Source organism: Penicillium daleae, assembly GCF_028827525.1.
Source record: "Penicillium daleae strain IBT 16125 chromosome Unknown utg000002l_segment0_segment0, whole genome shotgun sequence".
In the NCBI taxonomy this organism is placed as follows: domain Eukaryota; kingdom Fungi; phylum Ascomycota; class Eurotiomycetes; order Eurotiales; family Aspergillaceae; genus Penicillium; species Penicillium daleae.
The window spans coordinates 997,710-1,023,623 of NW_026623150.1; the positions used below are offsets into that span (position 1 = coordinate 997,710).

General features: G+C 48.9%; 9 protein-coding genes across 9 annotated transcripts; 5 read left to right on the top strand and 4 right to left on the bottom strand.

The window, feature by feature from the left end:
* Positions 1 to 237: 237 nt before the first annotated feature.
* N7458_001394 (uncharacterized protein) lies at positions 238 to 4,603 on the bottom strand (the record flags this gene model as incomplete). Its single annotated transcript, XM_056904777.1, has 5 exons — positions 238 to 1,941; positions 1,965 to 3,508; positions 3,575 to 4,040; positions 4,111 to 4,267; positions 4,374 to 4,603. The coding sequence occupies 5 exons, from the start codon at positions 4,601 to 4,603 to the stop codon at positions 238 to 240; spliced, it is 4,101 nt and encodes a 1,366-aa protein (XP_056768884.1).
* A 693-nt stretch (positions 4,604 to 5,296) lies between these two features.
* Positions 5,297 to 8,889, bottom strand: N7458_001395 (uncharacterized protein; the record flags this gene model as incomplete). The annotated part of the gene is made up of 9 exons (XM_056904778.1): positions 5,297 to 5,881; positions 5,946 to 6,062; positions 6,127 to 6,255; positions 6,316 to 7,512; positions 7,563 to 7,715; positions 7,788 to 8,405; positions 8,461 to 8,555; positions 8,612 to 8,759; positions 8,815 to 8,889. The coding sequence occupies 9 exons, from the start codon at positions 8,887 to 8,889 to the stop codon at positions 5,297 to 5,299; spliced, it is 3,117 nt and encodes a 1,038-aa protein (XP_056768885.1).
* A 513-nt stretch (positions 8,890 to 9,402) lies between these two features.
* On the top strand, positions 9,403 to 11,279 carry N7458_001396 (D-lactate dehydrogenase; the record flags this gene model as incomplete). Its single annotated transcript, XM_056904779.1, has 4 exons — positions 9,403 to 9,723; positions 9,777 to 10,667; positions 10,724 to 11,068; positions 11,127 to 11,279. 4 exons carry the CDS (start codon positions 9,403 to 9,405, stop codon positions 11,277 to 11,279), a joined length of 1,710 nt encoding a protein of 569 aa, XP_056768886.1.
* Positions 11,280 to 11,405: 126 nt separating this feature from the next.
* On the bottom strand, positions 11,406 to 12,826 carry N7458_001397 (transcription factor domain-containing protein; the record flags this gene model as incomplete). The annotated part of the gene is made up of 3 exons (XM_056904780.1): positions 11,406 to 12,572; positions 12,628 to 12,718; positions 12,768 to 12,826. 3 exons carry the CDS (start codon positions 12,824 to 12,826, stop codon positions 11,406 to 11,408), a joined length of 1,317 nt encoding a protein of 438 aa, XP_056768887.1.
* A 1,657-nt stretch (positions 12,827 to 14,483) lies between these two features.
* N7458_001398 (alpha/beta hydrolase) lies at positions 14,484 to 15,330 on the bottom strand (the record flags this gene model as incomplete). The annotated part of the gene is made up of 2 exons (XM_056904781.1): positions 14,484 to 14,807; positions 14,923 to 15,330. The coding sequence occupies 2 exons, from the start codon at positions 15,328 to 15,330 to the stop codon at positions 14,484 to 14,486; spliced, it is 732 nt and encodes a 243-aa protein (XP_056768888.1).
* Positions 15,331 to 15,892: 562 nt separating this feature from the next.
* On the top strand, positions 15,893 to 17,218 carry N7458_001399 (uncharacterized protein; the record flags this gene model as incomplete). Its single annotated transcript, XM_056904782.1, has 5 exons — positions 15,893 to 16,054; positions 16,115 to 16,151; positions 16,208 to 16,275; positions 16,350 to 16,723; positions 16,798 to 17,218. The coding sequence occupies 5 exons, from the start codon at positions 15,893 to 15,895 to the stop codon at positions 17,216 to 17,218; spliced, it is 1,062 nt and encodes a 353-aa protein (XP_056768889.1).
* A 1,178-nt stretch (positions 17,219 to 18,396) lies between these two features.
* N7458_001400 (aromatic alcohol reductase) lies at positions 18,397 to 19,418 on the top strand (the record flags this gene model as incomplete). The annotated part of the gene is made up of 3 exons (XM_056904783.1): positions 18,397 to 18,429; positions 18,493 to 18,910; positions 18,967 to 19,418. 3 exons carry the CDS (start codon positions 18,397 to 18,399, stop codon positions 19,416 to 19,418), a joined length of 903 nt encoding a protein of 300 aa, XP_056768890.1.
* A 590-nt stretch (positions 19,419 to 20,008) lies between these two features.
* On the top strand, positions 20,009 to 21,227 carry N7458_001401 (aspartate-semialdehyde dehydrogenase family protein; the record flags this gene model as incomplete). Its single annotated transcript, XM_056904784.1, has 2 exons — positions 20,009 to 20,039; positions 20,098 to 21,227. 2 exons carry the CDS (start codon positions 20,009 to 20,011, stop codon positions 21,225 to 21,227), a joined length of 1,161 nt encoding a protein of 386 aa, XP_056768891.1.
* Positions 21,228 to 21,573: 346 nt separating this feature from the next.
* Positions 21,574 to 22,822, top strand: N7458_001402 (40S ribosomal protein eS4; the record flags this gene model as incomplete). The annotated part of the gene is made up of 5 exons (XM_056904785.1): positions 21,574 to 21,615; positions 21,770 to 21,907; positions 21,987 to 22,271; positions 22,412 to 22,706; positions 22,769 to 22,822. The coding sequence occupies exons 1-5, from the start codon at positions 21,602 to 21,604 to the stop codon at positions 22,820 to 22,822; spliced, it is 786 nt and encodes a 261-aa protein (XP_056768892.1). The 5' UTR covers positions 21,574 to 21,601.
* Positions 22,823 to 25,914: the final 3,092 nt, after the last annotated feature.

The following is a 25,914-nucleotide window of genomic DNA, read 5'->3' on the forward strand; positions in this document are numbered from 1 at the left end:
GGCGTTGGGTGCTGTTCAAATTCCTAAGGTGCATTTGGTTCGTCGGGCAAGAACATGGATATCAATTTCTTTCTTCTACAATAATGAAAACAAGATGAAGATTCGAATCTGATGGCAAGCGGCAGACAAGTAAACGCCGGTGCGAATAGCATCGCTTCAAATGTTTCCTCCTTGCCCCAAACGCCATAATTTGAGACCATTGTCATGAAGTCCTCGTTGGCGAAGCACACCATGCGCTCACCAGTCATCATCATCAGCATCGTAGTCGTCCCCTACCAATGTGATCAACTCGTCGATTGCGGAAGGCTTCACATCGCCTTCCCTCTCAATGATGTGAACGTCTCCGTCATCCTCATCGTCATCCTCACCCAGTGGTCCCTCAATAGCCCTCTCAACCTTCTCCTTGATACCCTCCCTATGTTCATTGGTCAGCAAGACCAACTCCGTTGCGGAGGCTCTTCCATCATTAGCAGTCACAACGACATCTCGGTCCTTTCCATCATCCTGTTTCATCTCTTCTTTTGGAACCGAAGAGAAACCACCGCCTCCTGTCTCTTGGTAGAGATCGTTCTCATAGAGGTCGCGATCTAACCCATGGTGTCCAAATTCTGCATCTGTCTCTGCAGGTGCCCTGGCCCCAGCTTCATCTCGAACGGTGAAATCAGTCTGGCCAACGATCTTCATGACCTCGGCATGAGTGAAGAATTTGGACGGGGCCTTTCTGGCATCGATGGCTTGCGCTTCAGCCAGTGCATTCTGCAACTCATCAACGGCGCTCCTGGCCACTGTGCACAGGACACTATAGAAGACCCAAGGATAGCTGATGAGAGGCAGTCTGGTGATCTCGATTTCCTGCTCGTCGGGTAAGTCGGGGACATCATCGTGGTCATCGTAGGCAACTTCGCCTCGCAGAGTTGCAAGGGCATCTTGGACCTCTTGATGAGTGACGCGATACATGGCGACTGCCAGCGGTGCAACGTGTCCAAAATCTCGCTTTCCTCCAAGATGTTTGTAGCATTGCTCTTGGATGCTCGATCGGAGGCCACTCGCAACCTTTCCCAGGTCTTCGTGCAGTTTGTAGTCCCTGGACATGGAATTGTGCTCAAGAACGAATGTTGTCCAGACCTCGAACTCGGTCTGGATTCCATACTGTGCCATAATCCGCCGCATTGATGTGTCATAGTTTACCTTTAGCTCACTAGCAAACTGCTCGAATTTCTTGCTTGCCTCCACCAGGCTGCATTCGAGGATCCGGGAGTCGAATGGGTTGCTCAACTTTGGCGAGAAATCCTCCGTCTTGACAGCATCATAAAGTTGGCCTAGGATTCTCTTGGAATGGTAAGACCTTTTGTTCTTTTTATCCATGAAGTGCGGCCAGACCCGTGGTTCAAGGCCTCTTTCCATGACAGCAGGGATCCCTGTCTTGTTGTAATCCACAGCATCCGAATGCAATTCGGCAAGGCGGACGCACTTCGGTTCGTATACACCATTTAAAAGATGGTCCCCATGTGCCATGTGAGCATGCGCAATTCGCGGCAGGCTGTCATTCTTCATGTACGTGACATAAAACGAGGTGATATCATTGATAGTCACTTGGCGGTCCAGATCTGGAGCCCTATTGCTGGAATAGATCAAGGGCTTTGCGAACCACTGTTTTGGAACAAGGTCCTGATCCCAGATGACCATATAGTCATCACCGTCGAGATCACCCCCAGAGCACATACTCGCGACATCCCGGTCACCGGTCTGCGGGAACACGATCACGTCGACCAAGTGCCTGAGCGCCTCACAATCCACAGCACGCACAACACGAATGTCACCTGGATGAAGCGACGGATTTCGAGCGACAATACATACTCCCTGGATGACTCTGGGACGGACACCTTTTTCCATGCTGCTGACTTGAATAAAGATCTCCGGGAGGGCTGCCAGCTTCTCTTCCTTGGTCATCCTTTTTTCGACACCGCGCGATTAAAGTAACCCCTGAGGGTGCCAGTTTCATCGAGAACTCCAAGAAGTGAAGCACCCTCTTCAACCAAGATTTTGGCTTTCTCTTTGAGGTATTTTTGATGCCAGGACTTCCATAGAGCCAACATGGAACTGACGAAAGGCTCATTCGTCCTTCGGAACCCGGCAGACACCATTTCCGCCAGCGCCAACGTCGTCCGGTTCGGGTCGATGAACTTTTCAAGCAATTCAATAGCCTGTTTGTCACTATCCATGGCATATCTGATGCTCTCTAACATGGTATTGAGCCTGTCATGAAAGACTTGTCCTTTGATGCCGAGAGCGGATAGAACTAAGATCAGCTGGCGATTGAGCGTAGCGGCGGAGAGTTGTGACCATCGAATGATCTCCAAGCGTTTATGTTCGGCCTCAAACTTGATTTGACTTGGGCGAATATGCACATCGTTTACGATCGGGTCAGACGAAACAGTTAACATGCCCTTGCACCCACCCAGCCGGAACTGGTAAGCTGATGGAGGCTCGCCATAGGGATTCAAGATACCCATTTCCACCGAGATTACTCTAGTCGTGAATCTCGAGATCTTTCCGATACCGTCAGAAAAATAGTACCCATTGCGGATGATATCGGGTATCTGTTTGACAGTGACGTTGCAGCCAGCAAGAGCTCGCGTCGTTGAGAAGCATTGCCCCAACCGTGCAGCATAACGAGCGACATTTCGGATATGATTGAATTGACCCATCCAAGCCCGAATGTGAGCAGCTGTCAGATTGGGAGTCGGAGCGAAGAAATATGCGCCATGTTCACGGAACTGAGAGTTACCAAAGGCCAAAAACTCATAGTGGCGATCCCCAATGGTGATACCATTTGTTAAGGTTCTCTTGATCCGAACGAAGATCTCGTCATTTGACTTGAAAGGCGATGAATAGATCCGACCTTGAGTCTTTTCGTCCGTGAATCGAACGCGAAGAAAGCGATCGAGGAACTCTTGGTAGTTGCGGGTCACCCGATTCGAGGTGTCGATCGTCGGAGTGTTGTAGTGAACAGTGGTTGGTGTCACACGTGCAGTACGCATGAAGCAGCAGTAGCTAGGAATGGCTGAATCAGAGATGCCCTTTGGGTATCTGATCTTGAAGATCTTCATTGGGTCAAGATACTGTTCTTTGTTCGTGGCAACGTGCTCCAGGAGTCTTACGGCCGAAGCAGCTCCCAGTTCCATGAGACGCACAATAAATTCACGCGACATCGTGAATTCAGAGAGATGCCTTTGAGAGAGACAAACCTCCAATTGGTACCGAATTTCGAATGGAAGATAGACATAATCATTATGAGCCATCTCTTCGAGCGTTGAACGAAACCGTGCTTTAGAGTCGGATATATCAATCCAGCGCCACACAGGCTCTGGGCGCTCCAAAACAGTTCTGAAATGCTTCCCATCGTCGATAGAGATATTGTGGTCCCTTAACATCCCTATGAAGAACTTGTAATCTTGCTCCAGGAGGTCTCTAGTGGAGAATGTAAACTTGAAAACATTCCATCTGCCTGTGAGGAGTATGGGATGTCAATAATTAGAGAACTAGATAACGTAGTCTTGAAGATGTAACATACCAAGATCAACAATCTGACCTGACCTGCGCAGACTGATTTTGGCCTGGTCCTGAGCCCCGAGATTGTGGGCAATGCATGTTTGACGCAGCCACAGATCCGTGTCTCGCCAACTACTTTGCGTATTGAAAGTGGCCAGAATATCTGTGGACTGTCTATGATACACAGGTGGAGAGTCCAGGATGACGATAAGAGACATTTCGTGGGATTCTGGGTCATGAACCTCCCACAGCTGTGCGAGCTGGAGGAAGGGTATCTTCACCCTGAAAGTGGACGGGTTGACCTCTGGTCCGCCAGGCGTAAATGGCCGAGTTTCATGTATGGTGACGCCGAAGTAGGCAAACAATGCCTTTGACGGGACATCCACCGCAATCATGGGTTTGGGTTCCTGCTGGAAAATGCGCATGGCACAAGTGGTGGATTCGTCCATGAGAATCCCAACATCAATCCTCTTGCACGGCAGGTTTTGCTGGGTTTTTGGGGACCATTAGTACTCCTATATCAATATATTAAACCCAATCTGGTATGGATTAACTTACACATTCCCTGGGATACAGTACATCCTCGCGGCTGGGGCTTCTTAGGAAGGGACTCGGCGGGGTCAGATCAAGCGAGACGACGAGTCTCGCAATGCGCCCGCTGGGTAGAAGGATATCATAATTCCCATTTTTCCAAAACGGATTTGATGGAGGTGGCCTAATTGAGCACCAAATTGATTAGCATCTAACAGCAACACAGCATGCAAGGATAGTGAATAACAAGGACTAAATGATATGGAGCCGCTTGAAAAATGTGCACATACTTGAAACGGATGCGGCCCTTTGAGCCTCGGTTTCCATGGCGGTCATCAAAGATATCGATGGAACAGACTTCGCCCTCCTTGGAGAAGGCTTCCCATAGGACCTGGGTAGTTGCCTCTGTTGGCACCTGAGATATATTGACACCAACAGTCTCCCACTTGTTCCAGGGTAGCCAAAGGGCCGGGCCCGAGGAGGTGAGTGTGATGCTGGTCGATCCAGACGAGGTCGACATTTTGGGCAATGTGAGGAGTGAAGAGCCGGAAGATAGAATAGGAAGATGGATGAGGAGTTATGTCGAGAGGAGAAGACGGAGATAGAAGCGTGTGATAGATACGTTGTAAATTGGAAACAACGAAAACCAGAGGAAACTGCCATTAGAGTGACAGGTTCGCGATGATTGCCTTCCGTAAGTGGGAATGGGCAAGTTGTATGATCTTGCGGAGGAACTTGTTTGGTATATATCTTGTTGAAGGCGTACGAAGCAGAGAGCCTGGACTTATGGTGGAAAGCTAGTTAACCCAGGCTAGGATCGCGAATCGTTGTGCTGCTTGAGAAGTTGAAAAGATACTGTATCCTTTTCTGAGGTCAACGTGATGAGGAAAGTAAGAGAGAATGGAAGTTTCCAAGACTGAGAACGACTTTGCTCAAAGGTAAATTCCTTGCACAGACGGCATAGCAGTTGCAGAGGCTGAGATGCTAGTTAGATGAAAAGATGCCTTTGAGTACGCATATAATGCTGACTGAAGGCTTTGGAATAACTGGGATGTAAGAATATTAGTATGTAGTGACTACTGGCCTAGTGTACAACTAATCAATTTAAGGTTAGAATAGCAGCGAAGCAGCAACGGAAGTGACGTGATATCAATAAGAAAAGTACAAGAGCCAGGGAAATTCATCGCTGTATGTGCATGAAACGGGTTATCAACTAGTGATTAGAAGCAGAGAATGCCGTGCTTGTGCAAAAGGAGTCCTTTGAGAACTCCAGATCCATGTCCAAGTCCAGATCCTGCAGTCGATTCTCGCCTATGTTGCCAGCCGAAGCCGCCTCGTATTGGCTCCCCTTAGACCCCAGACTGACTTGTGATTTGACAGGACTATTAGTACCCACTTCAATCAAAGGCTTTCTGGTACCTATTTTGGCGAGATTTGAATTGACCACCGAGCTGCCAGCTGCGGGGGTCTTGGGAGGGGGTGCTTGCAAAGGGTGGGTCGAGCACCCATTGCCTTTGGGCCGTTTTGGAGTAGGACCTTGTAAGTTGGATGCCAGAGATTCGAAAGATTCTGCGAGTTGTATATCGTCATCGTCGTCGTCATCGTCGTCGTATTTGGCTGATTGTTGCCGACTAGGAGTCGGGACAATATCAGCGTCTCTGCTCCGTTGCGATTTGGTTGAGCTTTTGTCATTTGGCTTTGCGGAGAAGCCCATAACATTCATAAGGCGGCCAATATGTTGCTGCGCCTCTGAAAACTCTCTAGCTTTGGTCGCTCTCTCATCGCGAAGAGATTGGATCTAGGAGATGTATATTAGAAAGGGAGCAGAAGGAGCAATAAAGCTTTCAAGAACGACTGCCTACCTTTTTCTCCAACTGATGAATGCGCTTTTCTTTGGACTGTATTTCCTTGGAAACTTCACTTCCAGCTGTCTGCATGGCTTTCTGCAGAAGACCGTTTTCTTCCTTTTGCTTGGTTATCTGTAGGTCTTTGTCAGCATAATTTGTCGCTTTCAAACCAATAAGATTTCCAAAAATGGCATACTTCAGAGGTAAGATTGGCAAGCTCTGCTTCCTTGTTGCGAGTAAGAGCTAGTATCTCATATTTTGCTTTTTCTTCTGCTTCTCGTAACGACGAGTAGAGTCGTTCAGTTTCTTGAGCTTGAACTTCCATCTGTAATTCTGGTGAGCAACTATCAAAAACTATGTGTGCTAAGGAGAGAGGACGACCTACCCTTGCTTGAACAGAGCCAAGCTCCGTCTGGAGACCATTATTCTCCGCCATAAGGCGTTTGAATTCATCTTCTTTTTGGCAATAGAGCGCCTTGCTTGCTTGTAATAGAGCCTGAACTTCAGTAATTTCGTGCCTCAATTCTGCGGTCGTCTCGGCGGAGGTGGCCCTCTCATGGGAGGATGCCTGAACTACCTGCTCAAGGTGTTTCTTCTGGGACTCCAGCTGACGGAGTGATTCTTGTAGCTCCTCTAGCTGATCATCCTTCTCGGTAGACGTTGCAATCAACTCTAGTTCTCTGCCTCGAGCTCTTTCTTGCTCCGCTCGGACTGCATCGTCTGAATGGAGCTGTTGGTCACGTAGTTCTTGTCGAGCCAACTCAAGCGCCTCCGACAGCTCCTCGGCACGACTAGTGGCAATCCCAGCATGCTCTTCAAGCCTGGCAAGATCCTGCTGAAGTGTGGAAATTGTTTGTGTTGAAAGGTCCAACTGCCGGGCCAAGTCCTCGTTTTGCTGTTTCAATTGCAGAGCCTCACACTTTTGTCTGTCCCGCTCTTCCTCAGCGGACCGCACAGGGCCTTCGATATCGTAACAACGACGTTCAAGATCAAAGCAAATGTCATCAACCTTCTTCATAATGGCATTGTGAGATGTCTCCGCATTTTGCACATGCAGTTCGGTGATCGCCGCGCGCCAATCTCGAGTCGGCTGGCGTTTCGAAGTGAACTCCTGCCTGTTACGTAGATACAGCGAACTGCGGTAAGCACTGTAGTCAGTTTGCGTGAAAGTACAATTGAAATGGCTAAGTGACTTTTCGGCCCGTTCCACGAAGGACTTCATGATAAGAATGTCAGTGGTATCACCACTAAGTGACAGAGCTGCAGTGAAGTAAACATTGAACAGGTTGAGCAAGATCCTGTTCTGCAAGGAGCTGTACGCACAGTGGCAGATCTGCGAACCGTGACATTGTAATTGAGCAGGCGCCGCTGGAAACTTTCCGAAAAGACCAGCGATGGTCTGTTTGGTAGAAGTTGACTTCAACAAAGATGTAATTATATGTTGGGACAGATTGGCCTGAAATCCTGAGATAAGGAGATCTGACACATGGAGATTGAACATAGAATCTCGTCCAGCACTGTCTTCTCTTAAGGCATCAACGGTGAACTGCATAAGCTCGTATACGACAGATTCATCATAGCCCTGCTTAGGAATGAGTCAAACTGTTTTGCACTAATAGAAAGAATACTAACCCCCAACGACTGTGTCATATGCGAAACAAGCTCTGGAGACATGGTTCCCAAGATTGCCCTACTGTCCTTGGAGACAAGGAGGCGGAGGCCAAGATCACCGATATGAGTAGGCAAAGACCCCAAATTTTGGAGAGAAAGCAGAAAGACGACGCCCTAAACAGGAGAAAGTGTGGACACGGTGGGTCAGCTAACGGATAGAGAAAAGGCTGGAAGAAATGTGCTTACCATAACCTGTATTTCCCTATCTAGATTCTCCCTAGAAACCTTCTCAGACAGCTTGGCAATCTTGGACGAGTTGCTCAAAATCCAGGATTGTTTCTGATCTGGCTCAACAGCCTTGGCAATGCCTATCGCAAGACGAATGCTTTCAGCAGCTTGGGCTGGTGTAAGATTGTTACAGTTCGAGGAGCAGGCCAGGATGACTCGCAAGACAACCAGATCCAATGTCTTCATGCCTCGCTTCGGGCCAAAGAAGTGCTGTATGTTGAGGAGCCAAGATGGGGTGCCTGTTCCAGGATGCTGGTCGAGCTGCTTTCGCTGGGTCATTGAGATCTGTGCAAAAGTTGCCAAGCCCAAGAGGTTACCCATATGGTCGTCGAGGTTGCGCAGCGTTTTAGTAAACTCCAGCTGCAGATTCGACATGACTTCTGTGGGTACGTCGTTGAGGAAGTTCGGCGATCCTTGAAGCCCGGTCATTAGGGTAAATAAGGGTGCTATTGTCTCAGCTCCGGGATTAGCCGCCATCGATGACACCAGCTTCGTGATGAAACCGGCGAGACGAGCTGGGGGTGCGAAGCCTTGCGGAAGTGGTGAAGAGAGCAATGCAATGCATGCTGGATCATACTGTGTTCCCTTTCAGTACATCTACGTAGGGAACATCACCACATAACGCACCTACCTCAGATTCTCCGGCAACGAGGGCTTGCTCGAGGAAAGCATCCAGGAGAATTGGCTGACGATCCAGCAACACATCTCTAAAACTTGTGATACGTGCTAATGCATTGTTACTACCAGTTAACATCCAGGTGGAGCGGCATCGGGTTACTTACCAAAAGCTGTGAGCAGTGGGAGCGCGACCCGCGATCGAGACAGACTCTCCACCAACATCTCGGCCAACAGGCCCACCTGGCAGGGCTTATGAAGAGCCCATAATTGGATTGTTGAAGGAGAGCTGGCCTGGATGAAGCTATACAGATCCTATGCACAGGTGTCAACTCTCGCTGCTTTCTATCCCCGGAATGTCACGTGTTACCTGGAGGGAGGGCACGTATGGGGCTGTCACGACGCGTTCCACCTCATGCATGAGGCGATTGAGTTCCTCGGTCATTATGGCAATCATACATCCAGGAAGGGCGAGATTTGACGCAATCGTTGTCTTCGTTCACGATTGTGGTGGCCGAGAATTGTGTTTGTCGTGGTTGCCCCCTCAACGGGCGGTGATATACTTCGACCAATTAGCATCGTCGCTCGAGTTTGTCCCATCGGAAATTCTACAATATCTCGTTCATCCAAGTCATGAAGAGGCTTTACAATTGAAAATAGATCCCTAACACCAAATATCATGAAATCACTCTGATTGCATTCTACGCTGTGATAGACTCCCCCACGCCCCCACGCGGAAATCACCCGCACGTCTCGGCCGAAGTCCGAAGCGGGGGAATCACCTCGCGCTGCTTTTTCCCGGGGCACACCATCCAAGCTCGTCATGTCGTGAACGCTTACGTTGCCGGGATCTGATTTTCCTTTCGTAAATAATTTCAAAGTTGATAGTCATGCAATAGCGCTTCTCGAGCCGCCTCCAAGTCCTCCTCCGATCTTTACATATAGCTCCCTCAGCATCATGCGAGTGCTGTTCTCAATCCCTCGTGGATTCCTCCCCACTCCCCGCTTGCCCCATTGCCGCCCCCGGATCTCGTCGTCTCGGAATTTTGTGGCCAGCAGGGCAATTCGGGTAAATTCCACGACCACTACGAATGGCAACCAGCGTCAGGATAGCTCCTCCAGCTCTAGCTCGACCAACTCCTCATCTTGGACCGCTACTCGCACCTTGCTCGTCTCCGCATTAGCTGCAGGTTTAGGCTATGGCTATGCCTCGTATGGACAGAAATCACCACGAGTGGCGAAGAAGCCACAGTATGGATCTACAAAGGATTTTGAGAAGGTACGGCAATCGCCTCCCCCAATCTCCCTAGGATCGTGAACTCACAATTCTAGGCCATTTCTGAACTAAGAGTGAAATTGGGCGAAGATGCCATTAGCACCGACGAGGATGATCTGCAGCAGCACGGTTACTCGGAATGGTCGAGCCTGAATGCCGACCGACTCCCCGTTGCGATCGCCTATCCTACCAACACCGAAGAAGTCGCCGAGATTGCCAAGGTCTGCCACAAGTACCGGATGCCCATGGTCCCCTACTCGGGTGGCTCGAGCTTGGAAGCCAATTTCTCCGCACCTTATGGCGGAATGACTATTGACTTTGCCTATATGAACAAAATCTTGGATATTCATCAGGATGATATGGACGTTGTTGTACAGCCTTCTATTCAGTGGATGGATCTGAATGAAAAGATCAAGCACACTGGTCTTTTCTTCCCCGTGGACCCCGGTCCATCCGCAATGATCGGTGGTATGGTCGGTACAAATTGCAGTGGAACGAATGCTGTACGGTATGGCACAATGAAAGACTCGGTTATCAACTTAACGGTCGTCTTGGCCAATGGCGATATCATTAAGACTCGCAGACGTCCTCGTAAGACCTCGGCTGGTTACAACCTCACAGGATTATTTGTGGGCTCGGAGGGAACTCTGGGAATGGTGACAGAAGCTACCTTGAAGCTAGTTCCCATTCCAGAGCTTACTCGGGTTGGAGTTGTTGCTTTCCCGACCGTCCGTGACTGTGCATCTACTGCTATGCAATTGATCAGGAAGGGTATCCAGGTTCAATGCATGGAGATCATGGACGAAGTTCAAATGGACGTTATCAATAAGGCAGGTGGGACCGGCAGAACTTGGGGCGTATCTCCCACGCTGTTTTTCAAGTTCAGTGGAACGACAGCAGGTGTTGCTGATAGCATTAACTTGACGAGACAACTTGCTAAGAATAATGTACGTCGCACGTGGGAAAAGGTTGAAACTGCCAAGATTACTGATTCAAATCGCAGAATGCCTTGGAATTCACATTTGCAAAGGATGATAAAGAAGCACATGACCTGTGGTCTGCGCGCAAACAGTCTCTGTGGAGTATGATGGCACTACGCAAGGAAGGTTCCGAAGTATGGTCAACGGACGTTGCAGTGCCGCTCTCCAGGTTGCCCGATATCATCGAGGTCTCGAAGAAGGAGCTGGACTCTCTGGGTCTATTTGCCAGTATCCTCGGGCATATCGGTGACGGCAACTTCCATGCGAGCATTATGTACGATCGTCAAGATCCAGCGGAGCGAGCCCGAGTTGAGAAAGTCGTCTATGATATGGTCGATCGTGCTCTTGAAATGGAGGGCTCTTGCACGGTATGACCAGGCATTCGGTGTCAACTTATAAGCGAGCATTACTAACAGTAATTTACAGGGCGAACACGGCGTCGGTCTGGGTAAGAAAGGATCTCTGCAGAAAGAGCTTGGCCCGGCTACAATTGACGTTATGCGGAGTCTTAAGCGCTCCCTTGACCCCCATTGGCTTTTGAATCCAGGAAAGATCTTCGACCTTGAAGAAGATCCATGAGCCAGCCAATTCCTTCCTTACTATAGGGACATATAGGTATGATGTGTACATAGCCCAAGGACATTTAACTATCCGTGATCAGGCGCTGTCAAATTTTGTTCGAATGCATCTCGGTGGTTGGCATATCTAAAGCCACGAGTTTTGCAAGTCATGCTCGGAATCTAATACTTGAAAGTATCTCTCAAATATTCCTGCACTCCATTGGCAGCCTGTTCCAGCGCTCGGAATATCCAAGCTCTGAGTAACATCTTCACCGTGCAAGACCTGCGAAACGACTTCCGGTTTACTGATCGATGTGCCCTGTACCGGAGTGTCTATATCCACGGTATCAAGGCGATTTGATTCACCATGATCAGAGTTAAAGCTGTCCACTCGTAGCGTCGCAAAGACACTAGGCTCTCTCTGCACCAGATCTCTGGCGTGTAAAGCCCGCGACCTCAGGTCCTCGATATTTCTCCAGCGGCGATCAAGACAGACATCGCTATGGGTCTTCCAATAGTCGTAGATTTCGCTAGCAGCGGCCCATGCCAAATGAACATCATCATCTACCGGAACCAGTGACAGATTGATGAACAGATAAGACAGGGCATCCCATTCAAGGTATGTCTGGAAAAGCCAAGTCCACTGCTTTCCCTTTTCATACTGGCGCAGCAAGCGCGCACGTTCCAAAGTCTCGACACAAGTCCTTCGGAAACTATGTTGCATGATAAGATGTTGATTTTGTCTCGTTCGGGGCTTTTTCACTGTAAGTTTGAGTTTGACGAGTATGAGGCGAATTGACGCTGCTGTAATGAAATCCAAAGGAATACTCTTGTCTAAATGAGACAAGTATTTTCGCTCTATCTGCTCCCTGAACTTGTTGATGGCCAAGCATTTCTCGGGAGCTGACAAAATTTCGTATGAATTCTCTTGACAAAACTTATCGGAGAAGACTAATCGGCGTGCGAAATTGCTCCCTTCAAATCTGACAAGAGTGAAGGACATCTCTGTTCTCCCAGGATTATCTTCAGGCATCTCGCTCATATCAGGGTGAAGGCTCGCGTCGTTGATATTGGAAGGATATCGCGTGGTGAAAGATGTCGAGAGGATATGTGGATCCGAGCCGTTGTCTTCGGCCGTTCGTACGTCCAAGATACAGATCTGCCACCACAAACGACGTCTGATTTCAACTTCAAAGGGAGAGATATTGAGCTCCAGGCCATCCCGATGTAAGTTATTCTGGAAAGCGATTTTGATCGCAACCTCCGTTAAGCGCCTAGTATCTGGACCTTGCTTGTCGCATCTCCCACAAACCTATTACAGGAATAGTTAGGTTCTCTTCATGTGTTGTACGGGAAAGCCGACTTACAATGTAGAGCACAAAAGCTTGGAGAACGGTCAGGTCAGATGTGTTAAGCAAGTCAGACCGTTCGAGGGACCTCTCCAGCTCGACTCGAAATCTTTCGCAGTAAGTAGGATACTTGGTACAATAGGCGCCGGAGAACTTACCTTTTCAAAGTTTCTCTTCTGGACTCCTGAAACTCCTCCCGACATTCTTCCCCTGACATTGTGATTACGGAGGTGTAGTATATGGAGAGTAGTAGAGTATGATGGGGGAAATCTAAATCGAAGCGGGATTTGTCTCGTGTAATGTTCAAAATATTCCGTTGCACAGTCGGCGCATGGGTTATTTTCAAAACTGGATCAACCCTCTCGAGATATCTTTGCCACATGAAAAACACAGCAGTGGGAGGTGGGTGAAGAGAGGCTAGAGATGCCGTGGAAGATAGTCTGAATGGTGGTTCTGTTCCATCATGGCTCGGTGGGAACCCCAATCCTGGATCAATTTGGAGATCATGAGCCGTGCTTGAGTTGTGTAAGTCGAAACCCGCCAATCCCTAACACCCAATCAGAATCAAAGAGCGAAGGAAGTCAGAATGGTCAAACATGCATGATCAGTGGTTCGCTCCGCTGGTAAGGATTGCCCGCCCACAAGTCGACACTCGAGACCCTGGTTGTCGTTCCCGCCAGAGCTTGAGGCTGCGTGACTCCGTCGCAACAATTCCCAGATTTGGGAAATACTATGGTCAAAGGATTGCAATGAGCTCTCGATTCCATCAATGCGAGCACTTAGAACTTCATTGCTTAAATTCGAGTTTCCACTTTTGTTTGGCGTCTTTGGCGCTGGGTAGCGGCATTTGATTTTGACCTTCACACAATACGAGCAAGGGATCGACTTGTCACACTTGATTTTGCGCCGACGACATTCAAGACATGATTTTGGTGCAGCGGCGTTTGTGGAATCATGACTCATTTTCTGTCACAAGCGAATCCTTGTCGCAAATGAAGTAAGCAATTTGATTGATAATGGAGCGATAGCGCGATGGATGAAATGTTGATTATTGGAAGCAGCTGTGCGCCTGGTTGGTAGGAGCGGACAAACGGAGAGGGATGACCGGATTTACAATGGCAAAGTTGCACCAGCGTTGTAAAGTGAGTGGGGCTCAATCAGGACTGAGCCAATATTATTGGACTATTGGGACAGGAAGCTGCACATCAGGCAAGAATGGCTTGCACTGATTGGTTATGGCGGGAAAGCGGCTTCGAAAGTCCGCATTGCTAATCACGTCCATCAGCACGTCCTCCCCCTGGATTTATTACATGTTCGTGGTAATTTCATGAAATTTCGTATCTGTTTTTTTCCTTCTGGAGGGTCAGCGCTTGCTGCTTTTGCGAGCCTCGTAAATTTAGGGCAAGCTTCGCGAAGTAGAGAAAGCTAATAGTCATCAGACACCCCAATAAAACGAAAGAGTCTAGAACTTGGTGAAAAGCGGGTACGGCTACCCGTATGTGTGATGAATCAATGTAGTTAGATAGTCCACATAGGAATTGGTCAACGAACTCGTGTATCCAAAGTAAGATTGACCTTCATTTTGTAAAGTTGCTTCAGTTGACTTGCAATTCTATTGATTTCCTCGAAGCTCATCCTCCGTAGAGAAAGGTCTTCATTAAATTCGTGTTCTCAATCCATCATGCCAACAGGTAGATACCGTAATGAGAATTTCATTATCATTGGTAAACTTCTGTCTAGGGAATTTCGTTCCATTACCTAAGATGATAGCCAAAAGCCGTCAGTCACATCATTAGTGGCCTCGATATTAAGACAGATAAAAGTGGTTGCTACCTCCATCAAGCTATTGCTATAGACTGCTAGAAGATGAATATTCATCCCTTCACAATTTGCTGCAACAGGTCACCCAACTGGTTTGGCATACTCAAGAACGGCGAATGGGAGCTTGGCAGCCGGTAAGTGTTCTCTGGTCCACCCATCTTAGAAGCAAACAACTCCTGGAATGGAGGAGGAAGAGCACGGTCTTGCTCGCACACGATATAAGAACATGGGATCTCTGTCCACGGCTCATATGTAGACTCTCCGGAAAATACCGCACGCGAAGTGTGGAGCGCCAGGGCGTTCCATTTTTCCTGGCTTTCAAGGGAAATATCCTGCCAACCAACGTCTCCAGCTCCGTCCGCGAGAACATAATCACCCTATCTCAAAATTAGCATCGAAATCGAAATGATATGACGTTACTTGCACCAATTCAATATGGTATGCTGATGGGCTCTCTTTAGCGCCTGATGGGCAGACGCTTGGTAAACTTACTTCAACCTTCATCCAGGGTAGATAGTTGCCTCCAAGCATGCCTAGCAGACTTTGTCCCTTATCCAAAGCAAAGGCAGCTAGGTACACGATCTTCACAATACCACCAGGCTTACCTGCCTGCATGCGAGCGGTTTTGCTCAATCCCTCTACGGCAGAAGAAGCGACGACACCACCATACGAGTGAGCCACAACGACCAAGTCTCGTCCCTCGTTGGCCAAAGCATTCAAGACACCACGCAGAGAAGAGATATCGTCAGCCAGCGTCTTGGTGGGTGGTTCAGCCCCAATTGAAGGATGCGCGGGGCATTCAGAAGGGAAGCCGAGGGTCTCCAGCCGGGAACGAGTAGCATCGAACACGGCTGGAACTACCCAGGCGCCGAGAGAGAAGACGAATGTCGGAGAGCTCATCTCAATAGACGAATTTGGTTCAAAATGGTAATGGATGTGCCTATATGAGCTCGGTTGTCTCCAGGATTTGTGACGATGAAGAAGTTCAGGGGAACGGAAGACTCGGCATCTAAGCCTTCCCTTCCTCGTGGAGCGATTCGAATAACCACCATAGTATTAACCACCAGTGTACCATTCAAAACAACTACCTCTCAATTTGGTATGAACTAGGACCCATAGCTTCCTCCCCGGGAGAAGCTAAACGGCCCGGAGTGGGTCATGGGGGCGGAATTATGCTCGGTAAGACACATCAGTCAATGAACACCGATCTAGTGAGCCACACCACTGCGCTAGAATTTAGTCTGTTCTTTGTACCTATCAGAACCTTGTTATGAAGCGTATGGTAGACTGTCGGGATTCGTCGTAGTTACCCTTGGAATCCTGCGCCATTGGGTCAACCGACCATGGAGGTTACACAATCTCGCTTGCGGTTCTTCAGCGGCGTGAACAACTGCTTTATCTCCCTGAAGAACCTCTAGCGATTGATTTCCCACCCCTGTCATATTTCAAATATGCTGTGAGAATGACATCTACCAGATCTGAGGAGTCTACTCAATCCAAGCAGCGTATCACGACGATCGTGCTGGCTATCTTGGCCATTATATTCTTGTTGCTTAGGCTCGTCGCCCGGCGCATGAAACGCATTGGCCTTGGAGTGGATGACTGGACCCTCATCGTGGGCTTGGTGGGTTTGGTGTTGATTCGGGAACCATCATGTCGAATGAAATTCTAACAACACCACCAGGTATTTGTTTTGGTTATTGCGGGTGTCAATCTTGCTTGTGAGACTCCAGATAGACACAATCGCTTGCATTGGATCGTCTGACAATATTTTAAGGCATTCAATATGGCATGGGGCGGCATACTGACACGATCCCTCTGGATGAATTGCCCACCTTTTTCAAGGTACGAGATTCCGTACACCTTCAACCGTATGAGCTGCAGAACGGCCGAAAATCTGACTAGACATGTCAATGAAGCTAAGCTACGCATTCGAGCCTCTCTATATTACGACCGTGGGCATCATCAAGCTATCTGTGCTACTAATGTACCATCGCATCTTTCCCGTCCGTCTTATCAAAATCGGTGGCTACATACTCGGCGGAATCACAATAGCTTGGGTTATCTCGGTTGATCTTGTGGCCATATTTCAGTGCACTCCTGTGGCCAAAGCATATGAACCGACGCTTCCCGGTCATTGCATACAATTGAAAGCGGCGCTGATTGGGAACGGAGTGCCCAATTTTGTGACCGATATTTTGATTCTAGCTTTACCAGCTAGACTCATCTGGCGCTTACAGGCAACCTTGTGGCAACGAGTATCAATCATTGGTGTTTTCTTGACAGGCAGCTTGTGCGTTATTCCCAATAAACTCCCAGCAGAGATAACCGCTGCATTGAATCCGGCTAAACTTTTTTCGAATACAGTGTCGTCTTTGCGAGCATCTATCGCTTCAGCCTTATTTTCATATTCAGCGAAAAAGACGTTGCATGGACTCTTGCCGATGCACAGACATGGTGTGTAGTCGAGACCGCAGCGGGAATTATTTCCGCATGTCTGCCTACGACTGCCCCCCTCGTTAAGACTTGTACCAAAGGATTCATCTCGACCGCACGCTCACTTTCCAAATCTAATTTCACACAGTCGGGAACGGGGACTTTCTCGAAAGACGATGGCGCCACGGCTTCAAACAGTGCAGGAAAGCAGATGACTGGACTCCGAGCCGAAGGTGCACATCGCAGCAACGGAAGTTATGGGCTATCAGAGCTAGGACCAGCAAGTCGGGAGAGTCCTCATTTGAAGGGGAAAGGGTGGACAATTATCAGCGCCGATGCAGAAAGTGACTAACCCATTATTCGTCGCGTTCTGCGCCGCAGCCTGGATCCAACCCAAAAAATAACTATACGAATATAAATGTGCACAAATCATTATTAAATTTTCCACGACTTTCTCGGACTTTCCATCTACTCAACATGGTTGACGACAAGTAGTTTTATTGTCGGCGAAGTCTGCCGGAATAGACATGTTGTATAGGCATTGCAGTAGGCACCAACTTGGCCCACCGAGAAGCCGATCATAACCAGACACAAAAAGGACAGCCTTGATCCTCATGGCGGGATGATTTGAGATTAAGGGTTATGTGATCTAAAACCTCTCTTTTGTCGCTGGAAATTCATTGGTAGAGCCAACTGGCTTATCAATCTAGCCTGTCCTTCTCGACCAAAGCCACTGAATGCCTTGCCTTGAACTCATGTTTGAGACCATGATATCGAAGGCCCTCGGGGCCGATTTATCTCATAGATGAAACAAATCGCCGATACAATAAGTCGTGTCGCAAATTCCTTATAAGGTCGATCAATTCTTACTGAGTATCTCAATCTAGCTCACCTCTTTTTCAAAGACCACTTGAAGAAATTCGATGACATCCTTTAACATGTAGTACAAATTTTTACTCTCTTTATTCTCTCTTGAAGGAACAATGGCTGGCCCGGACTCTGCAGCCGCTTTAGCGAAAAGATCTTGCACATCGTCTGATAGACAGTTTTGTTGTTCCGTGAAGGGCACCGCTGACAAGGAAATCCTCCCCAACCTCTCACGTAGTTGGAAATATCGGGGGAAGGGGACGATCGCAATATTGTAGCTCTGTTAGAGAACTGGAGCAGTCGAAAGATTCGAATTCCGGGGGCCTGGAGCCGTTTGTCAGCAGCGCCATCATTGAATAACTAACTAGCTGTAGTCTGTCACCAGCGCTAAAATGACAGAATATATGACAAGAACGCGATAACGCCGAGGTTCTAGTCCGTGGGAATTAAAGCAGCGATAGTAAGGGTGCCTGTTTGGAAAGTTACATTACGGTTTCAATACGAACGACTGTAAAATATCATTCCTTGTTGGTAATCCAAGGACTACTCGAGAATGAACGGTATAAATAAAGCCTTCCTGCTCTCATGGGGATTTGTTCAAACAGAAGACTAACACGACAAACAATTATAGAAGGCTCACAGATTCGATCATCTCAGATCACAATGGCACCCTTGAAGAATATCGCACTTGTTGGTGTATGTGACTCAGGTCCATTTGGCTTCTGATAAGTATTTTGCTAACCATTGACATATTTCTAGGCAAGCGGCGACATTGGCAAAATCATCCTTGGTGGCCTGGTTACCTCATCCAGTTTTGACATCACGGCAATTTCGCGCAAGGAAAGCAAAGCCGTCTTTCCCTCGGGCGTTGTTGTCCACAAGAGCGACTTCTCAGATGCGGATCTGGAGGCTGCCTTCAAGGGCAAAGATGCCGTGATTTCAGCACTAGGTGCAACTGGATTCGGCGAGCAAAAGAAACTTGTCGATGCAGCCATTCGTGCTGGGGTCAAGAGATTCATCCCATCTGAGTTCTCGGCGAATAGCCAGAATGATACGGTGATTCAGCTTCTGCCACTGTTTGGCCAGAAGAAAGAACTCATCGAATATCTGAAGAGCAAGGAAGTTGACGGATTGACCTGGACCGGCATTGCAACTTCTGGCTTGCTTGATTGGGTAAGTATGTTTTGAATACTGTATTGATCAGTGACTAATGCAAAGGGTACACTTCAACAGGGCCTGGAGAGAGGTTTTTGCAATTCCAGCTTGCCAGTCGCACGGCTACCATCTGGGATGGTGGCCACAAAAAATTCACCCTCATCAATGAGAAGCCCCTTGGTCAATCGGTTGTATCTGTTCTACAGAATCCCGAGCAAACTAAGAACAAGTATCTTCATGTCGCGTCTGTCGAGACCACTCAGCTAGATATCCTTGCGGCCCTCGAAAAGGCGACTGGAACCAAGTGGACGATCGAGGAAACCACAACGGAGGCCCAGCTCAGTGAGGCGGCAAAGAGACTCACTGCCGACGATTTCGAAGGCGCCTTCATTTTAGTTCGAGCGACAGTGTTCGGCAACAGCCCGGGGCTCAACGCGAACTATGTCAAGGAGACCGAACTGGCAAATGACGTTCTGGGACTGAAGCTGGAGAGTGTGGAGGAGACCGTCAATCGCGTTGTGAACAATTAGACCATCTCATGTACCGCAGACATAATATAGTTTCTAAATCCATATCGTCGGGTCCGATCCCCAGGAGAGACAGCCAACTTTCTCAATTATGGCAAAGTTAAAGTTCGGAGACAATCAGTCCAACTCCGGCGTCGACGGGTCTCCGAAATATGGGAATCAGCCAATCATATGGGAGCAAATTTTTTGCCTGGTCCAGGGGCGCTGAGTCAGCGCGGGGCAACGATAATTGGTTGCGATATCGCAGGTCAATCGGAGGTTGCCACGAGCAATTCATCTTCATCAACGCTTCAAAAAGGTGAGTTCGAAGTGTTTTTCTCTTTTTTGTATGCGATATTCCTACGTATGTGACTGCTACGAGATCAATGATGCAATTGAGCTTGCAGTGCGCTGTTATCCACTCGGCGGGGCAGTGGTCGGGGCCTTGACTCATAAGTTCTTCGTGGGAGGTGCTTCTCGATTCAATGCATCGAGAGACGCATTATACAGTATATCGCTGAGTTTAAGGGGTTTTTTTACAGATTAACTTAATTGACAGAAGCTGACTGCGACTCAAATAGTCACATCCTTGGCTTCCAGACACCCTGTACAAGATGGCAGCCTCATATCCCAAGAAGAAGTGCGGTAAGGCTTGAGCATCACCCCAGCTAATACTTCAGTATGTGCTGACGGACAGCTTTAGGTGTTCTGGGTGCCACCGGATCCGTGGGCCAGCGCTTCATCCTTCTTCTGGCCGATCACCCATTCCTAGAGCTTCAGGCCGTGGGTGCCTCCGAGCGCTCCGCCGACAAGAAGTACAAGGATGCCGTTCGGTGGAAGCAGTCTGCTCCCATGTCGGAGAAGCTTAGCAACCTCGTCCTTCGTGAGTGCAAGGCAGAACTATTCACAGACTGTGACCTGGTCTTCTCTGGACTGAACAGTGATATCGCTGGCGAGACTGGTAAGGGCCTTCAACCTGGCGTTTCTCCGTCACGATCAGAAGATGGAATGTTAACGTTCAAAACAGAGATGGCTTTCATCAAGGCAGAGATCCCGGTCTTCTCTAACGCGAAGAACTACCGCAAGGACCCCATCGTGCCTTTGGTAGTTCCCACTGTCAACCCTTCCCACATGGACCTGATTCCCCACCAGCGCAAGCACTTCGGTCTGAAGAAGGGCTTCTTGGTCTGTAACTCCAACTGTGCTGTCATCGGTGTTGTGATCCCCTTCGCCGCGCTACAAGCGAAGTTCGGTCCCGTTGAGGAGGTTGAGGTGTTCACTGAGCAGGCCATCTCGGGTGCTGGCTACCCTGGAGTTCCCAGCTTGGACATCGTCGACAACGTGATTCCGTTCATCAGCGGTGAGGAGGATAAGATGGAGAATGAGGCCCAGAAGATTCTCGGATCTTTGAATGCCGATGCCACTGCCTTCAATGAGCAGGCTGGTCTGCGCATCGGTGCTACTTGCACCCGTGTTGGTGTCACTGATGGCCACATGGCTTTCGTTTCGCTCCGCTTCAAGAACCGCCCGGCTCCCAAGGCTGAGGAGGTGGTTCAAGCCATGCGTGAGTATCAGTCCGAGGCCCAGAAGCTTGGCGCGCCCTCTGCGCCGGAGTTCGCCATCAAGGTGTTCGACGAGCCCGATCGCCCTCAACCTCGCCTTGACCGCGATATTTCCAAGGGGTACACTGTGAGCGTGGGTCGTGTTCGTGATGGTGCTGAGGGAGGCTACTTTGACATTCGTTTCGCTGCTCTGTCTCACAACACCGTCATCGGCGCCGCTGGGTCGTCTATCCTCAACGCTGAGGTCGCCGTCATTAAGGGCTACATCTAAGTGTAAACACGAAAGGAAAAGTGGACTTTTGAGCGATGTTAAATATTTTCATACCACTAAAAAAAATTAGAAATAGCACAACTATGATGAAAGATGTACGTCTTCTGAGGACCATGTATACCGCATGCACTTCTCGTCAACTACGCGACGAGTCAATAATTAGTTTCTGAACGGGGAGGCGATAAGCATCGATAACAGACGATAGCACGATAAGATAAGCGGGTCGCTGACTATCCCGTTTCGGACTAGTGCGGCTTAGGGCACAAACCCACAATCACCGAGCTAAGCGAATCGCCCTTGTTAATCTACGCTATCCGTTTCCTCACTCATCGCGACTCTTCGACAACTCACCTCCGGTCGACAAATCCATCATAATGGCTCGCGGACCGTAAGTTCCTTGCACACGAATCCTCTCGATCACTCGCATGCGCCGACACTGGCTTTCTTTTCTCGCATTGGGTCTCCAAATCGTCGCCTCTGCTGAGAGATCGAGAAAAAAATTTCTGATGTCGAAACAATACTGACTTCAATGCCCTCTACAGCAAGAAGCACCAGAAGCGCCTTAGCGCGCCCTCGCACTGGCTGCTGGACAAAATGTCCGGCACCTACGCGCCCAAGGCCTCCCCCGGTCCCCACAAGCTCCGTGACTGCCTGCCCCTGATTGTCTTCATCCGCAACCGGTACGATTCGAACACTCCTACGATGCACAGTCGATTTGTGTGAATTTTCGGAACAATGGACTAATCCTCTCTCGAACAGTCTGAAGTACGCCCTCAACGGTCGCGAGGTCAAGGCCATCATGATGCAGCGCCTGGTCAAGGTCGACGGCAAGGTCCGCACCGACACCACCTTCCCCGCTGGTTTCATGGACGTCATCTCTCTCGAGAAGACCGGCGAGCACTTCCGTCTCATCTACGACACCAAGGGCCGCTTCACCGTCCACCGCATCCAGGCCGAGGAGGCTGAGTTCAAGCTCTGCAAGGTCAAGCGTGTCCAGCTTGGCAAGGGCGGGATCCCATTCTTGGTTACGCACGATGCGCGAACGTGAGTGCAAACTCTCCATGAAGTTCCGTGTCATTCAGTCGTTGGACCAAGCTTTGGTTGATCAACGGAGGATGAATCGAACTTCTGTAAGATTGCAAACTGCGCAGGACAAAGGTTTGCTAATTCGAGCTTCTCTACAGCATCCGCTACCCCGACCCCGCCATCAAGGTCAACGACACCGTCAAGGTTGACATTGCCACTGGAAAGATCAGTGACTTCGTCCGCTTCGACACCGGTGTCGTCGCCATGGCCATCGGTGGTCGTAACATGGGTCGTGTCGGTGTCATCACCCACCGTGAGCGCCACGACGGAGGTTTCAACATCCTGCACATCAAGGATGCTATTGACAACACCTTCGCCACCCGTGAGTCCAACGTCTTCGTCATTGGCCAGGAGAAGCCCTGGATTTCTCTGCCCAAGGGCAAGGGTGTCAAGGTATGTTCTACTATATTGCTCTTGCTATTTCCACTTTAACATGTCACTAACCGTTCTCATAGCTCTCCATCTCTGAGGAGCGTGACCGCCGCCGTGCCCAGGCTCTCGCCAACTAAATGTCTAATGACATTGGCGAATAGCATGCTAGCTATTGTCAGTTTCTAACCTTCGGGCTGATGCTGAGGGTAACTAAGCAACCCCCCAAAAAATTAACCACAAAACAGCTGCTGGGAAACGGCGTCCTGTCTTGCTTTATGGGCTTGGATGGTGCTTCTTTCCGTAGATTCGAACCATAGCAAACAAATAAGGGACGGGGTCACCGTCCTGTTTCCAAGTGATATGATACCTATTTAACGTTGTGTTTTCTTGAATGATTCAATGACCGTACTTGATTCCCTGGGCCTGCTACCTCTGCCTCGATTGTCGAACCCTCCTCTACCTTGTGTTACTGCTTCCATGCCTCTTGGCTATCATTCTACCAAAGGATGCACTAAATTTGCTCAATTCCTCTCGCGTGTACGATTGTACCAGTCTCATAGGGCCCAGGGATTCATAGATCACTTTAACGGCTCTGAAGCAGCCGTTCATTTAAGTTATACGGCCTTCCATATGACATTGCTCCTCTTGTTAAGGCACGTATGAGGTTCCTCCCTCCACTCGGCCCTTGCGCCATGTCATGAGGCTGGTCCACAGCAGGTGGTCTTTATTCAGCATATCTTAGAGTCTACCGTTTTGAGAAGCGACCGCTTTCTCACATTCGACAAGGCCCACGAACGACCGCGGTCAAGATCAATCGTAGCACCCACTGAGCTGTCAAGGCACTCGAACTGGAAGGACGTATGGTTGCCCGTTGGATTCTCGATTATATATCTTGGCCCTCAACACAACCGGCGTCAACTGCACGTGATGACCCGAGTCTCAACGCCGCCAGGGAGTGTTGTTTACCCTTAACGCATTTCTCAAAAGTGTGTGATCGAGATGATAAAAACTACAGATTACACCATTGCCGAAGACTGATTTAATCAATATAGTGGCATTGGATCCAATCGAGTCTAGCTTTTGATAGCCCGTCACACAACATCTATACACCTACGTAGGTCTTCCAATCAGGTTTGGTACATATTTTACTATCATAGCCCCTGGATAGGTATGACAGGCGCAATTACCAAAGGGCGCCTCCCAATACCGCTTTGCTGTCTTTCACGGCATTAAGTAGAATCTCTAGGGCAAAATCTATGATATTTCAAATCAGTACACCCAGTATGCTGACCACTATCTCAATAGATAACGTTGGGCTACTCAGGCACCGAGGAGATGCATACAGAGAGGTCCAACCGCCATATTGCTGACCATGACTGGCTGTCATTAAGACAACATGCCTTGGGTAACCATCGCGCGTCTGAAGAGGGGAAAACGAATCGTGATAGACAGAGAAATGGGCCCATAGAACAGAATGAGCGGTGATGCCTGCGAGTAGAGGAAGTATACGAAGAGAAAGTGATGGGGACTTATAGAGAGTTTGAATAATCTTTCTGAGATCTCGTATTGGTATTTGCCTGACTGTCCTCGATCTACAACATAATCGATTCACCGACATTTGCTCAAGCCTGGGGTCCTTGTCTTAGGTCGCAGAAATGGTCTGCAAAAGAGGGTTACGGTGTCGATTAACGTCTATAACCATCAACCCCAATTGTAGGTGCTTACCATTGATATCTTAAAGCGTGAAACTCGCTGAATATGGTGAAGTAGCACGCCTAAATGGAATTCCAAATAATGAGGTCCCAAGGCACTGGTTCCTGGAGATAGAGTTTTCAGAAGCCCCTTGCATTGAAGTTACCGTTGAAGCGGTTCTTGGGGCAATCTGGGGCGCATGTTTATCTATAAATCATGGGGGCAGGATAGGGGCTACTCTAAGTGTTCTTTCTTCCTGCGTTATGAGAAATGTGCAAAACGCAAGAATTTGTTATGTACATGAATGCATATATCTAGTACACTGGTGACGCTCGGGCCGCACCAAGCTACTGTACCAATTATGTGTTTATCTTAGCTACTGACATTTCATGGCTGCCATCCTGTTGCAGTTGTTGCCAGAGCTATTAAAAGCAAATCTGTGGTAAAGGGGAACACTTCAGCCAAGCCTGTCAAACCCCAGGTCTTGGTAATTCAACCGTCCGAGAACGCTGACCTAGGACGCGCCTCATGGTCTAGAACATGGGCATCTCTCTATAAGCAACTCTATTTGATTTATATTTGATGAGGTATTTCTGTCATGATGAGCGATTAAGGAGACCATCTAAAAGGCCCCTTAGTTGTGGGGAACCGGAAAGTAGCTTGCTTGTTTTGAGGTTCATGGGGCAGATGTGTAACGGGATACGTGGGGATAGAGATCCCTCAGTGCGCCACTCGCAGCATACTAAAAAAAGAAAAAGAAAATAGTCCATTTGGAAGCTTTGATTGTAAAGGGAGGGAGAGGTTATTGCAAAGCTAATATTTACCCACTGGAAATTGAAATGGTCGTGCAAGGGAAGCAGTTCAGCTGCAGTCCTCTTAGGTACTTGGACACTCACCTTTGATAATCGTACAATGTCCTACAAAATCGGCATATGGCCATTTGGTTGGCTTTCCCCAAGAAATATTAGGGTTAGTCAGACCCACACTACGGAATACATCAGCGCAAGCCTCCGCTGCGGAGATGGCAAGTTGCCAACAGCGTCATCCGTCCCGTAACTATGTAGGGCCACAAAAACAAGCCAGCTGGGAGTAGGCAAGGACTAATGATACAAAAGGAAATGAAACCCGTCGCGCGCAAGATAAATTGTTCCCACCAGTCCCCTGGGCGGAGTCGTTGGTGCTAAAACGTCAAGGAAGACCCCCTTTACGTGGTCTTCCGTGCGAACTTCCACGCGAGGGCGGCCATCCTCGATCGTCCGATCGACGTATGGGAGGAGACGAAGGACAGCACTCTTGCCAAGACATCATCAGAGGCCTGACCAGTAACTAGTAACCAGTAATTTTCTTCAACTGATACTCCTGAAAATTCAACGATTCCTGCCAGCCACGCAGGTTCCTGGGGGACTATGTCGCCCTTGTGGAGTTGTGGATGCAATCTAGGGTCGGCCCTCTCCATAGCGAGACCCAGCAGTGTGCACCAATGCCAAATCACGAGGCGATTATCGATTATTCTACGCCATTGTTTTGTTTTTCTCCG